At 52.0% G+C, this 13758-nt stretch overlaps 1 protein-coding gene across 4 annotated transcripts in view; it reads right to left on the bottom strand.

Annotated features, from left to right (window-relative positions):
- The window catches only part of GART (phosphoribosylglycinamide formyltransferase, phosphoribosylglycinamide synthetase, phosphoribosylaminoimidazole synthetase), a 133615-nt gene that overhangs the window by 100026 nt on the left and 19831 nt on the right, over positions 1 to 13758 (bottom strand). For 3 of the 4 annotated variants that reach the window (XM_075335010.1, XM_075335012.1, XM_075335011.1), the window contains exon 3: positions 2126 to 2221. The exons of the other annotated variant lie outside the window; for it this stretch is intronic. In XM_075335010.1, coding sequence (XP_075191125.1) covers positions 2126 to 2221 — 96 coding nt within the window. The remainder of the gene's footprint in view (positions 1 to 2125; positions 2222 to 13758) is intronic. 4 annotated transcript variants of the gene reach the window in all.

The following is a 13758-nucleotide window of genomic DNA, read 5'->3' as shown; positions in this document are numbered from 1 at the left end:
GGAGAACGAGGCCCCTGCCGCCTCATAGACAGACTTGGCCAGGAGGTCAACCTGGCGGTCAGTGGGATCCTTAAGTGAGGTGCCATCAGCCACAGATACAACTGTCCGGGCTGAGAGTCTAGACACCGGAGGGTCTACCTTTGGTGAGTGAGCCCACTCCTTGACCACCTCTGGTGGAAAAGGAAAACGGTCATCAGAACCACGCTTTGGGAAGCGTTTGTCAGGACAGGCTCTGGGCTTGGACACAGTGGCTTGAAAACTGGAGTGGTTAAAGAACACACTCCTTGTTCTCTTAGGCAAGGTAAACTGGTGCTTTTCTGCCAGAAAGGGTTGCTCCTCTGTTACTGGCGGATTGAGGTCCAGTACGGAATTAATGGACGCAATCAAATCACTAACATCCGCATCACCCTCGGTCAGATCAATGGGGCACATGGAGGTAGCGTCCGAGCCCCCAGTAAAGACATCCTCCTCGTCCTGCGAGTCGGCTCGTGAATCGGAGCCGCGGGACGAGGAAGGAGAGGGGACACTGCGTCTCCTTTTAGGAGGACGGGGGTCTGGGAGCAGATGAAGAATCCTCTGTGAGCTCTGCAGAGCGAGCCGAAGCAGCAGAGGCGCCCTGAGTAGGGGGCTGATGCATGCTCAGCAGAGTCCATGAGACATGCTGCTGAGGTGGAGGCTCTGCAGTAAAGAACACACTCCTTCAGAATGACCCCCAGAGAGTGTATAAGAAAGTCCACAACCAGAGGTTGTGGCTTACCAGACCGTTTTGTGTGCCCTCCGGATCCCACAGCTCGGACCCCCAGACAGGTTGCAGAGATGCAGCAGCCAGCGCCGATCAGTGTGAGAACGCTGATAAAATGGTGCCGGAGTGAGGAGGGGGGGGGGGCGGGGCCTAGTCCAAGAGCGGGAACCGGAGGGCCAAGGAGATATACAGGGGAGGGAAACATCTCCTCAGAGAGGAGTGTCCTCCCCTGTGCTGAACGGCCGGTGGGCGGCGCCGCACTGTCCCTCTGCATGACTGACATGCAGGGGCAGTGAAAACGAAAGTAGGCCGCAGCCGAAGCCGGGGCCTAAATTTTACAATGCGGCCGGCGAGCAGGCACCCTCGGCGCGGTTCTCAAGTGAAAACCAGAGAACCGGCCGGAAATGTCACCAAAGTAACCTGACACACTCTCCCAAACAATAAAGATGCAAAGGACCCCCTGCAATAACGTCTCAAATACTTAGCTTGTGAGACGCAGGGCCAGGTCCCTGAGGGATGAGTGCTCCGTCCGGCAGGGTCCTGAAAGGGCTGCGGATGGAGACCGGTCTCCTGCAAAGCAGTGAGAACCGTGCTGGCTCCCACTTCAAGCCAGAGCCCGAGGGATAGTGAAGGAGCGCGGCATGTAAGGCTCCAGCCTTGAAATCAACCTTAACAACACCGCCGACACAGTGGGGTGAGAAGGGACATGCCGGGGGTCCAGCTTGGACCCGCTTTTCTTCCAACTCTTTAAAATCAAAAATCAGATGAGAAAGCATGTGTGGATGTGTGCCTCCTGAACACAAAGCATTGAACTGGCTAGATTTGGTTATCCAGGGGGTGTATATGCTCGGAGGGAGGAGCTACACTTTTAGTGTTGTACTTTGTGTGTCCTCCGGAGGCAGAAGCTATACACCCATGGTCTGGGTCTCCCATAAGGAACGATGAAGAAAAAAAAATGCTAAAATAATTGCTATGATGCAGATTATATCCTGCACTAAATCTGCAAAGAGAAGTCTGGCAGTTTTGTGACAAAAATTCACTCAAAAGCACATTTAAAAAAAAAAAAAAAAAAAACAGAAACTCATTGTGTGCACACAGCCTTAAAAAAGGAAAACAAAAAGGATTCTCAAGACTCTGGAACAGTGACCAGGTCGGTAGTTTGTAGTTGACAGACCAGAGACCTATGGACCTTCTACCGCTAGCCGGCATCCCATCCCATTAGTAGGCCTGACGTGATGCAATCGCTACAGATCACAAGCATTATGTCCCCCCTGGATAATTTTTTTTTTTTTTTAAAAATGGGACACATCTATGTGGCTGCAGAACCAGCATCTAGCACCTCTTTTTGCTCAATAAAGTATAAGAAATTTGGAATGCAATTACCTGCAGCAAGAGGAGCTTCTGGGCCAACCACAACAAGGGATATGTTGTCACTTTTACAAAATTCGATAAGTCGGTTGTGATCGTTGGTAGGGACGTCTACAAGAGAGGACAAAGAATAGTAATGAAAAGAAATGAAGACAAAAAAAAAGGTTAGGAGAGATATATAAAATTCTCTCTCTATATCTACGCACACACGCACGCACACAGAGCTCTGGCTAAAAATTAAAGAGATCACTGCAAAATTGTCAGTTTTTCTGATTTTTGAGTAAAATGTTCTTTTATTCTATCAACTACTGACACCATGTTTCAGAGTTTAATCTGCCCAACTCCAGTCTTGCTGAAGCATCCCCAGATCAATCCTCCACCAAATTTCACAGTGGGTGCAAAACACTGCGGCTTGTACGCCTATCCATGTCTCCGGCTAACCAGGAGACGACCAGGTGTTGGGCAACGTTGAAAATTAGACTCAGAGAAGATCACCTTACTCTAGAAATTGGGCAGATTAAAGTTTGCGAAGGACGTATGAATCAAGCCTCATATGCACGGCTATCCTGGAAAAACAGTTACTTCCTTCTGCTCAGGCAATGTTCCCCAACTCTGAGGACTGTTTTTTCCAGCGGGACAATTCACCATGTCATACAGCTAGGTCAATGTGTGGATGAAAGACCACCACATCATAAGCCTGTCATGGCCAGCCCAATCTCCAGACCTGAACCCCATTGAAAACCTCTAATGTAATCAAGAGGAAGATGGATAGTCACAAGCCATCTAATAAAGAAGAACTGCTTACATTTTTGCACCAGGAGTGGCATAAGGTCACCTAAAAGCAGGGTGAAAACTGGTGGAAAGCAGCCGAGACGCATGAAAGATGGGATTAAAAATCATGGTTACTCCACAACATATTGGATTTCTGAATCTTCCTGGAGGTAAAACATTATTAGTATTGTTGTTTCTAAATGATTATGAACTTGTTTTCTTTGCATTATTTGAGGTCTGAAAGCCATGCATTTTTTTGTTATTTTGACCATTTCTCATTTTCAGAAAATAAAAAATTTATTGCTTGGAAATTCTGAGACGTTGTCAGTAGTTTATAGACTAAAAGAACAATTTACATTTTACTCAAAAATATAAAGCGAAAAACTGACAATTTTGCAGTGGTCTCTTTTTGCCAGAGCTGTAATAAATATATAATATATATATTTTTATATTATATACAGTACCAACCAAAGGTTTGGACACACCACATTCAAAGAGTTTTCTTTATTTTCATGACTCTGAAAATTGTAAATTCACATGGAAGGCATCAAAACTATGAATTAACACATGTGGAATGAAATATTTAACAAAAAAGTGTGAAACAACTAAAAATATGTCTTATATTCTAGGTTCTTCAAAGTAGCCACCTTTTGCTTTGATTACTGCTTTGCACACTCTTGGCATTTTCTTGATGAGCTTCAAGAGGTAGTCACCGGAAATGGTTTTCACTTCACTTGTGCCCTGTCAGGTTTAATAAGTGGGATTTCTTGTCTTATAAATGGGGTTGGGACCATCAGTTGTGTTGTGCAGAAGTCTGGTGGATACACAGCTGATAGTCCAACTGAAAAGACTGTTAGAATTTGTATTATGGCAAGAAAAAAGCAGCTAAGTAAAGAAAAATGAGTAGCTATCATTACTTTAAGAAATGAAGGTCAGTCAGTCCGAAAAATTGGGAAAACTTTGAAAGTGTCCCCAAGTGCAGTGGCAAAAAACATCAAACACTACAAAGAAACTGGCTCACATGAGGACCGCCCCAGGAAAGGAAGACCAAGAGTCACCTCTGCTGCAGAGGATAAGTTTATCCGAGTCACCAGCCTCAGAAATCACAGGTTAACAGCAGCTCAGATTAGAGACCAGGTCAATGCCACACAGAGTTCTAGCAGCAGACACATGTCTAGAACAACTGCTAAGAGGAGACTTTGTGCAGCAGGCCTTCATGGTAATATAGCTGCTAGGAAACAACTGCTAAGGACAGACAACAAGCAGAAGAGACTTGTTTGGGCTAATAAACACAAGGAATCGACATTAGACCTGTGGAAATCTGTGCTTTGGTCTGATGATTCCAAATTTGAGATCTTTGGATCCAACCACCATGTCTTTGTGCGACACAGAAAAGGTGAACGGATGGACTCTACATGCCTGGTTCCCACCGTGAAGCATGGAGGAGGAGGTGTGATTGTGTGGGGGTGCTTTGCTGGTGACACTGTTGGGGATTTAGTCAAAATTGAAGGCATACAGAACCAGCATGGCTACCAAAGCATCTTGCAGCGGCATGCTATTCCAGCCGGTTTGCGTTTAGTTGGACCATCATTTATTTTTCAACTGGACAATGACCCCAAACACACCTCCAGGCTGTGTAAGGGCTATTTGACTAAGAAGGAGAGTGATGGGGTGCTACGCCAGATGACCTCGCCTCCACAGTCACCAGACCTGAACCCAATCGAGATGGTTTGGGGTGAGCTGAACAGCAGAGTAAAGGCAAAAGGGCCAACAAGTGCTAAGCATCTCTGGGAACTCCTTCAATACTGTTGGAAAACCATTTCCGATGACTACGTCTTGAAGCTCATCATCAAGAGAATGCCAAGAGTGTGCAAAGCAGTAATCAAAGCAAAAGGTGGCTACTGTGAAGAACCTAGAATATAAGACATATTTTCAGTTGTTTCACACTTTTTTGTTAAGTATTTCATTCCACATGTGTTAATTCATAGTTTTGATGCCTTCAATGTGAATCTACAATTTTCAGAGTCATGAAAAAAGAGAATTTTGTTTACTTACCATAAATTCTTTTTCTTATAGTTCCGACATGGGAGACCCAGACCATGGGTGTATAGCTTCTGCCTCCGGAGGACACACAAAGTACTACACTAAAAGTGTAGCTCCTCCCTCCGAGCATATACACCCCCTGGATGACAAATCCAACCAGTTTAGTGCAAAAGCTGAAGGAGGACATCCACCCATAAGTAGAGATAGAGCAAAACCCGGAATAACCGGAACCTCTGTCTACAACAACAGCCGGTGAAAAACACACGGAACAAGAAAACTGCCAACAGGCAACATGGAGGGTGCTGGGTCTCCCATGTCGGAACTATAAGAAAAAGAATTTACGGTAAGTAAACAAAATTCTCTTTTTCTTCATCGTTCCTTATGGGAGACCCAGACCATGGGACGTCTCAAAGCAGTCCATGGGTGGGAAATAAACAGAAACTGAGAAGTAGGCAAAATCTAACTTCACAAATGGGCGACAGCCGCCCGAAGGATGCGTCTGCCCAAGCTCGCATCTGCCGAAGCATGAGCATGCACTTGGTAGTGCTTCGAAAAGGTGTGCAGACTAGACCAAGTGGCAGCCTGAGAGACCTGCTGAGCCGTAGCCTGGTGCCTGAAAGCCCAAGAGGCACCGACAGCTCTGGTCGAGTGCGCCTTAATCCCCAGCGGGGGAGGCACCTGAGAACGTTGGTAGGCATCGGATATGGCCGACCTAATCCACGAGCTAGGGTCGGTTTAGAAGCCGAGAGACCCTTGCGCTGACCTGTGGTCAGCACAAAAAGAGAGGTGCACCGCCTAAGAACAGCGGTGCGTGACACATAGATCCGGAGCGTCCGCACCAAATCTAAAGTATGCAACGCTTTCTCAAAGCGATGCACAGGGGCCGAACAAAGGGAAGACAATGAAATGTCCTGGTTAAGGTGGAAAGGAGACACCACCTTAGGGAGAAAACCCGGAGTCGGACGGAGAACCACCTTGTCTTGGTGAAAAAACCAAAGAAGGGAATTTTGTTACTTACCGTAAATTCCTTTTCTTCTAGCTCTTATTGGGAGACCCAGACGATTGGGGTATAGCTACTGCCTCCGGAGGCCACACAAAGCACTACACTAAAAAGTGCAAGGCCCCTCCCCTTCTGGCTATACCCCCCCGTGGTATCACGGGTTCTCCAGTTTTAGTGCCAAAGCAAGAAGGAGGAAAGCCAATAACTGGTTTAAACAAATTAACTCCGAGTAACATCGGAGAACTGAAAAACCGTTCAACATGAACAACATGTGTACCCGCAAACAACAAAAAACATCCCGAAGGACAACAGGGCGGGTGCTGGGTCTCCCAATAAGAGCTAGAAGAAAAGGAATTTACGGTAAGTAACAAAATTCCCTTCTTCTTCAGCGCTCTATTGGGAGACCCAGACGATTGGGACGTCCAAAAGCTGTCCCTGGGTGGGTAAAGAAATACCTCATGTTAGGGCTGCAAAACAGCCCTCCCCTACGGGGGTGTCACTGCCGCCTGCAGGACTCTTCTACCTAAGCTGGCATCCGCCGAAGCATAGGTATGCACCTGATAATGCTTGGTGAAAGTGTGCAGACTGGACCAGGTAGCTGCCTGGTACACTTGTTGAGCCGAAGCCTGGTGTCGTAATGCCCAGGACGCACCCACGGCTCTGGTTGAGTGGGCTTTTAGCCCTGAAGGAACCGGAAGCCCCGCAGAACGGTAGGCCTCTAGAATTGGTTCTTTGATCCATCGAGCCAGGGTGGCTTTAGAAGCCTGCAACCCCTTGCGCGGACCAGCGACAAGGACAAAAAGTGCATCGGAACGGCGCATGGGCGCCGTGCGGGAAATGTAGAGTCTGAGTGCTCTCACCAGATCTAACAAACGTAAGTCCTTTTCATACCGGTGAACCGGATGAGGACAAAAAGAAAGGCAAGGATATATCCTGATTAAGATGAAATGAGGATACGACCTTAGGGAGAAACTCCGGAATGGGGCGCAGCACTACCTTGACCTGGTGGAACACCAGGAAGGGAGCCTTGGATGACAGAGCTGCCAGCTCAGACACTCGCCGAAGCGATGTGATCGCAACGAGAAACGCCACCTTCTGTGACAGGCGAGAAAGGAAACTTCCTTCAGAGGCTCGAAAGGCGGCTTCTGGAGAGCAACTAATACCCTGTTGAGATCCCATGGATCTAACGGCCGCTTGTACGGGGGTACGATATGACAGACCCCCTGTAGGAACGTGCGCACCTTAGAAAGACGTGCTAGACGCTTCTGAACAAACACGGATAGTGCCGAGACTTCCCCCTCAAGGAAGCCGAGCGACAAGCCTTTTTCTAACCCCGATTGCAGGAAGGAAAGAAAAGTAGGCAATGCAAATGGCCAGGGAGACACTCCCTGAGCCGAGCACCAAGCTAAGAAAATCTTCCACGTTCTGTGGTAGATCTTAGCAGAGGTGGACTTCCTAGCCTGTTTCATGGTGGCAACGACCCCTTGGGATAATCCTGAAGACGCTAGGATCCAGGACTCAATGGCCACACAGTCAGGTTCAGGGCCGCAGAATTCCGATGGAAAAACGGCCCTTGGGACAGTAAGTCTGGCCAGCCTGGTAGTGACCACGGTCGGCCGACCGTGAGATGCCACAGATCCGGGTACCACGATCTCCTCGGCCAGTCTGGGGCGACGAGTATGACGCGGCTGCAATCGGATCTGATTTTTTGCGCAGTACTCTGGGCAAGAGTTCCAGAGGTGGAAACACATATGTGAGCCGGAACTGCGACCAATCTTGCACTAAGGCGTCTGCCGCCAGAGCTCTGTGATCGCGCGATCGTGCCATAAATGCCGGGACCTTGTTGTTGTGCCGAGACGCCATTAGGTCGACGTCCGGCACCCCCCAGCGGCGACAGATTTCCTGAAACACGTCCGGGTGAAGGGACCATTCCCCTGCGTCCATACCCTGGCGACTGAGGAAGTCTGCTTCCCAGTCTTCTACGCCCGGGATGTGAACTGCGGATATGGTGGATGCTGTGTCCTCCACCCACATGAGGATTCGCCGGACTTCCTGGAAGGCTTGCCGACTGCGCGTCCCTCCTTGGTGGTTGATGTATGCCACCGCTGTGGAGTTGTCCGACTGGATTCGGATCTGCTCTCTTTCTAGCCACTGCTGGAAAGCTAGTAGGGTAAGATACCCTGCCCCGATTTCCAGAACATTGATCTGAAGGGTGGACTCCTGCTGAGTCCACGTCCCCTGAGCCCTGTGGCGGAGACAAACTGCTCCCCACCCTGACAGACTCGTATCTGTCGTGACCACTGCCCAGGATGGGGGTAGGAAGGATCTTCACTGTGACAATGAGGTGGGAATAAGCCACCATTGCAGAGAGTCCTTGGCCATCTGGGAAAGGGAGACTTTCCTGTCCAGGGAGGTTGACTGCCCGTCCCATTGGCGGAGAATGTCCCCTTGCAGTTGGCGCAGATGAAACTGCGCAAAGGGAACTGCCTCCATGGCTGCCACCATCTTCCCTAGGAAGTGCATGAGGCGCCTTAAGGGGTGCGACTGGCCTTGAAGGAGAGACTGCACCTCTGTTTGCAGTGAACGCTGCTTGTTCAGCGGAAGCTTCACTATCGCTGATAGAGTGTGAACTCCATGCCGAGATACGTTAGTGATTGAGTCGGTGACCGATTTGACCTTGCCAAATTGATGATCCACCCGAAAGTCTGGAGAGTCTCCAGCGTAACATTCAGGCTGCGTTGTCATGCCTCGAGGGAGGGTGCTTTGACGAGTAGATCGTCCAAGTAAGGGATCACCGGGTGTCCCTGAGAGTGCAAGACTGCTACCACTGCTGCCATGACCTTGGTGAACCCCCGTGGGGCTGTCGCCAGACCGAATGGCAGAGCTACGAACTGAAGATGGTCGTCTCCTATCACAAAACGTAGAAAACGTTGGTGCTCCGTAGCAATTGGCACGTGGAGATAGGCATCTTTGATGTCTGTTGAGGCAAGGAAGTCTCCTCGAGACATTGAGGTAATGACGGATCGGAGGGATTCCATCCGGAACCGCCTGGCGTTCGCATGCTTATTGAGCAGTTTTAGGTCCAGAACAGGACGGAAGGAGCCGTCCTTCTTTGGAGCCACAAAGAGATTGGAGTACAAACCCTCGCCCTCGTTCCTGAGGGGGGACAGGGATCACCACTCCTTCTGCTCTTAGAGCGTCCACCGCCTGCAGCAGGGCATCTGCTCGGTGGGGAGGTGGGGCCGTTCTGAAGAATGGAGTCGGAGGACGAGAACAGAACACTGTCCTGTGCACGTGAGCACAATGTCCGTCACCCACCGGTCTGTGACCTGTGGCAGCTAAATGTCGCCAAAGGCGGGGGAGTCTGCCATCAACCGCGGATGCGGAGAGAGAGAGAGAGCTGAGAGTCATGAGGAGACCGCCTTGGTAGCGGTTCCTCCGGCTGCCTTCCTTGGGCGTGATTGAGCCCGGCCGGAATCTGAGCCCGTCTGAGGTTTTGTAGCCCTTTTGCACGAGGACAATTGGGACCTGCCCGAGCTTGGGAAGGACCGAAACCTCGACTGTACTTTTAGGACAGCATTAATAGGGTAAGTCGCAGTGCAGACATTGCGGAGTTACGGACGCCTCTGCGGTACAGATGTACATGTGCTCAAGGCCAGCTGCGCAAGAACAGCTGAAAAGGTTAGGTTGCCTATACGGCTGTGAATGCCGGAGCAACCGACACGCCGATAGCCTCATAGACAGATTTCAACCAGAGTCCATCTGTCTGTGAATGGCATCTTTAAGTGAAGCCCCATCTCCAGTGCAACTATGGCTCTAGACGCAAGCCTGGAGATTGGAGAATCCACCTTTGGACCCTGGGTCCAGCGCTTGACCACGTCAGGGGAAAAGGGATAACGTGTATCTTAAAAAACGTTTGGAGAAGACGCTTATCTGGTAAGCGTGGTGTTTCTGGACTGCTTCTCTGAAGTCAGCGTGGCCAGAAAAATACTCAATATCCGTTTGAGATACTGAAAAGGGACTTCTCCTGCTGTGAAGCTGACTCCTCCACTGGGGGAGCTGAGGGAGAAAGATCCAACCTTCCATTGATGGACGCTATAGGATCATTCCGTATGGCGTTACCATCCGGTGTATCCGGATTGATAGCGATGTCAGGATCAAAGTCCTGGAGCCGCCTTATCATACAGAGAGTCCTCCTGGGACCCCCCCGTTCCAAATGAGGTTGGTCAGGAAGATTGCCCATGGCCTGTCTGGACTGCAAGTCTCTATCTTATGACAATATATCTGTCGAAACTGCAACTCCGTCCCTGTCCTTGGACAGGGATGACAGGTGGTTTCTTTGGCCACGACTAGTAGAGACCCCGGCAGACGAAGTGCTAGAGACCCCGGCAGACGAAGTGCTACAGGGGAGCATGCACACAATGGGACGGTGTCATGAACAGCATCCCATGTAGTAAAAACAGCACTGAAAATCTGTGTTGCTTTTTTGCCGCTGCCGACTAGCCATCTAGAAGTATATAGCCAAGATTGGTGACCGTACAGTGCAATGTATAGCATACAAGCATAAAGTACAAATGAACACTGCAGCACAAGCAATACAAGCAGCATAGAAGCCTGTGCCCTGGCACCTCTGCTCTTCTGCTGCTGTAGACTAGTCATCTAGGGGAATATAGCCCAGAAGAGTGACCATACAGTGCAATGTATAGCATACAAGCACAAGTACAAATGCACACTGCAGCCCCTGCAATACAAGCAGCATAGAAAAAAACCTGTGCCCCAGCACCCTTGGATTTCTGCTGCTGTAGTCTAGCCATTCCAGGAGAATATAGCTAAGACTAGCGACTGTACAGTGCAGTGTATAGCATACAAGCATAAACACAAATGAACACTTCAGTACTTGCAATACAAGCAGCCTAGAAAGCCTGTGCCTTAGCACACCTGCTTTCCTGCTGCTGATGTGTCGCTCTCCAAGCGGGCATATAGCGACCTATGCCGTTAAAATACACATGTACACACTGCAGTATATATTGGGGTCAGCACTATGTGTGCCGCTTACCGCCCGCCTATAAGCGGGTGTATGGTCGCCATAGTCCTGCCTGGTTGCCGAAAGTCCGAGCTCGTACTGCAGTAATGGCTGCCGGCGTCTTCCCCAGCTCGTGTGAGGAGGGGCGGGCCGTGGGCGTGCCCCAAGTCAGAGCGGGAATCCGGCGTCCGACAGTGTGCAGTGAGAGGGCTGGAGCATGTAAATAAGGCTCCAGCCCTCGGCGCTGCTGATTGCTCAGCGTCTGTCCCCTTCCCTGAGTGACAGGGAGGGGGCGGGAACGAAGCGGCACTAGGCCGCAGAAGCCGGGGACTGGATTTATAAGCGCCGCCGCCGTAAAAGCGCGGTCGGCGCCCAGTCCCCGGCGAACTACAAGTCCCAGCCGCGCCGCCGCTCCCGGAGCGTCCGGCGCGGTAGTTCCCAATACACAAAGTCACTCAGCAAAGCTGCAGTGACTGTAACCCTTTACTGTCCCCGGCGCACTAGCACACCCAGCAAGTCTGGAGTGTGCTGTGCCTGTGTGTACGGGGACACAGAGTACCTGTAATGGTGCAGGGCCATGTCCCTGAACGGTACTCCAGCTCCGTATCCAGCAGGTTCAAATGGGTCTGTGGATGGAGCCCGGCGTCAGAGCTTTGAGGCCGGCAGGATCCCACTTCCTCAGAGCCCCTCAGGGGGATGTGGAAGGAAAACAGCATGTGGGCTCCAGCCGCCGTACCAGCAATAGGTACCTCAACCTTACAACACCATCCACGGGTGAGAAGGGAGCATGCTGGGGGCCCTATATGGGCCCTCTTTTCTTCCATCCGAAATAGTCAGCAGCTACTGCTGACTAAAATCTGTGGAGCTATGCATGGATGTCTGACCTCCTTCGCACAAAGCTTGAAAACTGGAGAACCCGTGATACCACGGGGGGGTATAGCCAGAAGGGGAGGGGCCTTGCACTTTTTAGTGTAGTGCTTTGTGTGGCCTCCGGAGGCAGTAGCTATACCCCAATCGTCTGGGTCTCCCAATAGAGCGCTGAAGAAAAGGGTGACTCCGAAGAGAGCACAGTCAAATCAGAGACTCTCCTGAGAGAAGTTATGGCCACCAGAAAGACCACTTTCTGTGAAAGACGAAACAACGAAACCTCCCTAAGAGGCTCAAAGGGGGGTTTCTGTGAGGCCGCGAGGACCAGATTAACCCCTTCACGACCATGGACGGAAAGATCCGTCCTTGTGCCCTGGGCCTTAACGACCAAGGACGGATCTTTCCGTCATGGCGGAATCACGGCACCGGAGCCTCCGGTGACTGCAATATGTTAACAAAAACCGCAGATTCGGGGAGGAGGGGACCTGTTCCTGACCTTAGGAGGGGTGGTGCCTCCTCCCCGGACCTACGGAGGCTGTGATTGGCTGACGAACGCCGCTCAACCAATCACAGCCACTGTAATGTTCCAGCCATTTAAAATGACTGAAACATTGAAATCCAGCCCTGGCCATTGCAGCTGTAGCACTGGCCATTGGCTGGAGCTGGGTGACCTCACTGGATCACCCTCCCCCCAGCTCCAATGCTCTGATTGGAGAGATCGGCCTTGTGACCGATTTCTCCAATCACAGTGGACCTGTTGACGGTGACCGCCCCCATCAGCTTCACTTGTCCCTGCAGCACGCCAGAACACTGAGCACAGTGAGTGTACACAGTGCAATGGCAGGGCGAAAAGCTCCGGTCCCATGCTGTTATGAGACCGGAGCATGGGACCCGGAAGTTGCCGCGCTGCCATTGCACTGTACGAAAAGCGTCCCGATCCGCCGCCGCTGCCCTCCGCGATCTGCCACCTGTCTCCCCGATCTCCTACCCGCACCCTCACCCCCACACCTCCCGATCCGCTGCCGCCGCCCTCCATCTGCCACAGTGCCACCGCTCCCCCCAATCTGCTGCCCGGCCCCTCACCTCCGTGCAGCAGATCGGAGGGAGCGGTGGCACTATGACAGATGGAGGAGGACAGGGATCGTGCACCCTGTCCTCCTCCATCTGTCATAGTGCCACCGCTCCCTCCGATCTGCTGCCCGGCCCCTCCCCCTCGTGATGTGCTGCTCGCCCCCTCCCCCTCGTGATGTGCTGCTCGCCCCCTCCCCCTCGTGATGTGCTGCCCGGCCCCTCCCCCTCGTGATGTGCTGCTCGCCCCCTCCCCCTCGTGATGTGCTGCTCGCCCCCTCCCCCTCGTGATGTGCTGCTCGCCCCCTCCCCCTCGTGATGTGCTGCTCGCCCCCTCCCCCTCGTGATGTGCTGCTCGCCCCCTCCCCCTCGTGATGTGCTGCTCGCCCCCTCCCCCTCGTGATGTGCTGCTCGCCCCCTCCCCCTCGTGATGTGCTGCTCGCCCCCTCCCCCTCGTGATGTGCTGCTCGCCCCCTCCCCTCCGTGATGTGCTGCTCGCCCCCTCCCCTAAGTGATGTGCTGCACGCTCCCCCCACCTCTCACCCCCGTGGTCAGCTACCCGCCCCCTCCCCTGTCACCGCCGTGATGTGCGCTCCCTCCCCTGTCACCGCCGTGATGTGCGCTCCCTCCCCTGTCACCGCCGTGATGTACGCTCCCTCCCCTGTCACCGCCGTGATGTGCGCTCCCTCCCCTGTCACCGCCGTGATGTGCGCTCCCTCCCGTCACCGCCGTGATGTGCGCTCCCTCCCCTGTCACCGCCGTGATGTGCGCTCCCTCCCCTGTCACCGCCGTGATGTGCGCTCCCTCCCCTGTCACCGCCGTGATGTGCGCTCCCTCCCCTGTCACCGCCGTGATGTGCGCTCCCTCCCCTGTCAC

This window comes from Anomaloglossus baeobatrachus, chromosome 2, assembly GCF_048569485.1.
Source record: "Anomaloglossus baeobatrachus isolate aAnoBae1 chromosome 2, aAnoBae1.hap1, whole genome shotgun sequence".
Classification (NCBI taxonomy): Eukaryota; Metazoa; Chordata; class Amphibia; order Anura; family Aromobatidae; genus Anomaloglossus; species Anomaloglossus baeobatrachus.
The sequence above is the reverse complement of the archived record's forward strand: the minus strand, read 5'-3'. Positions and strand labels throughout refer to the sequence as shown.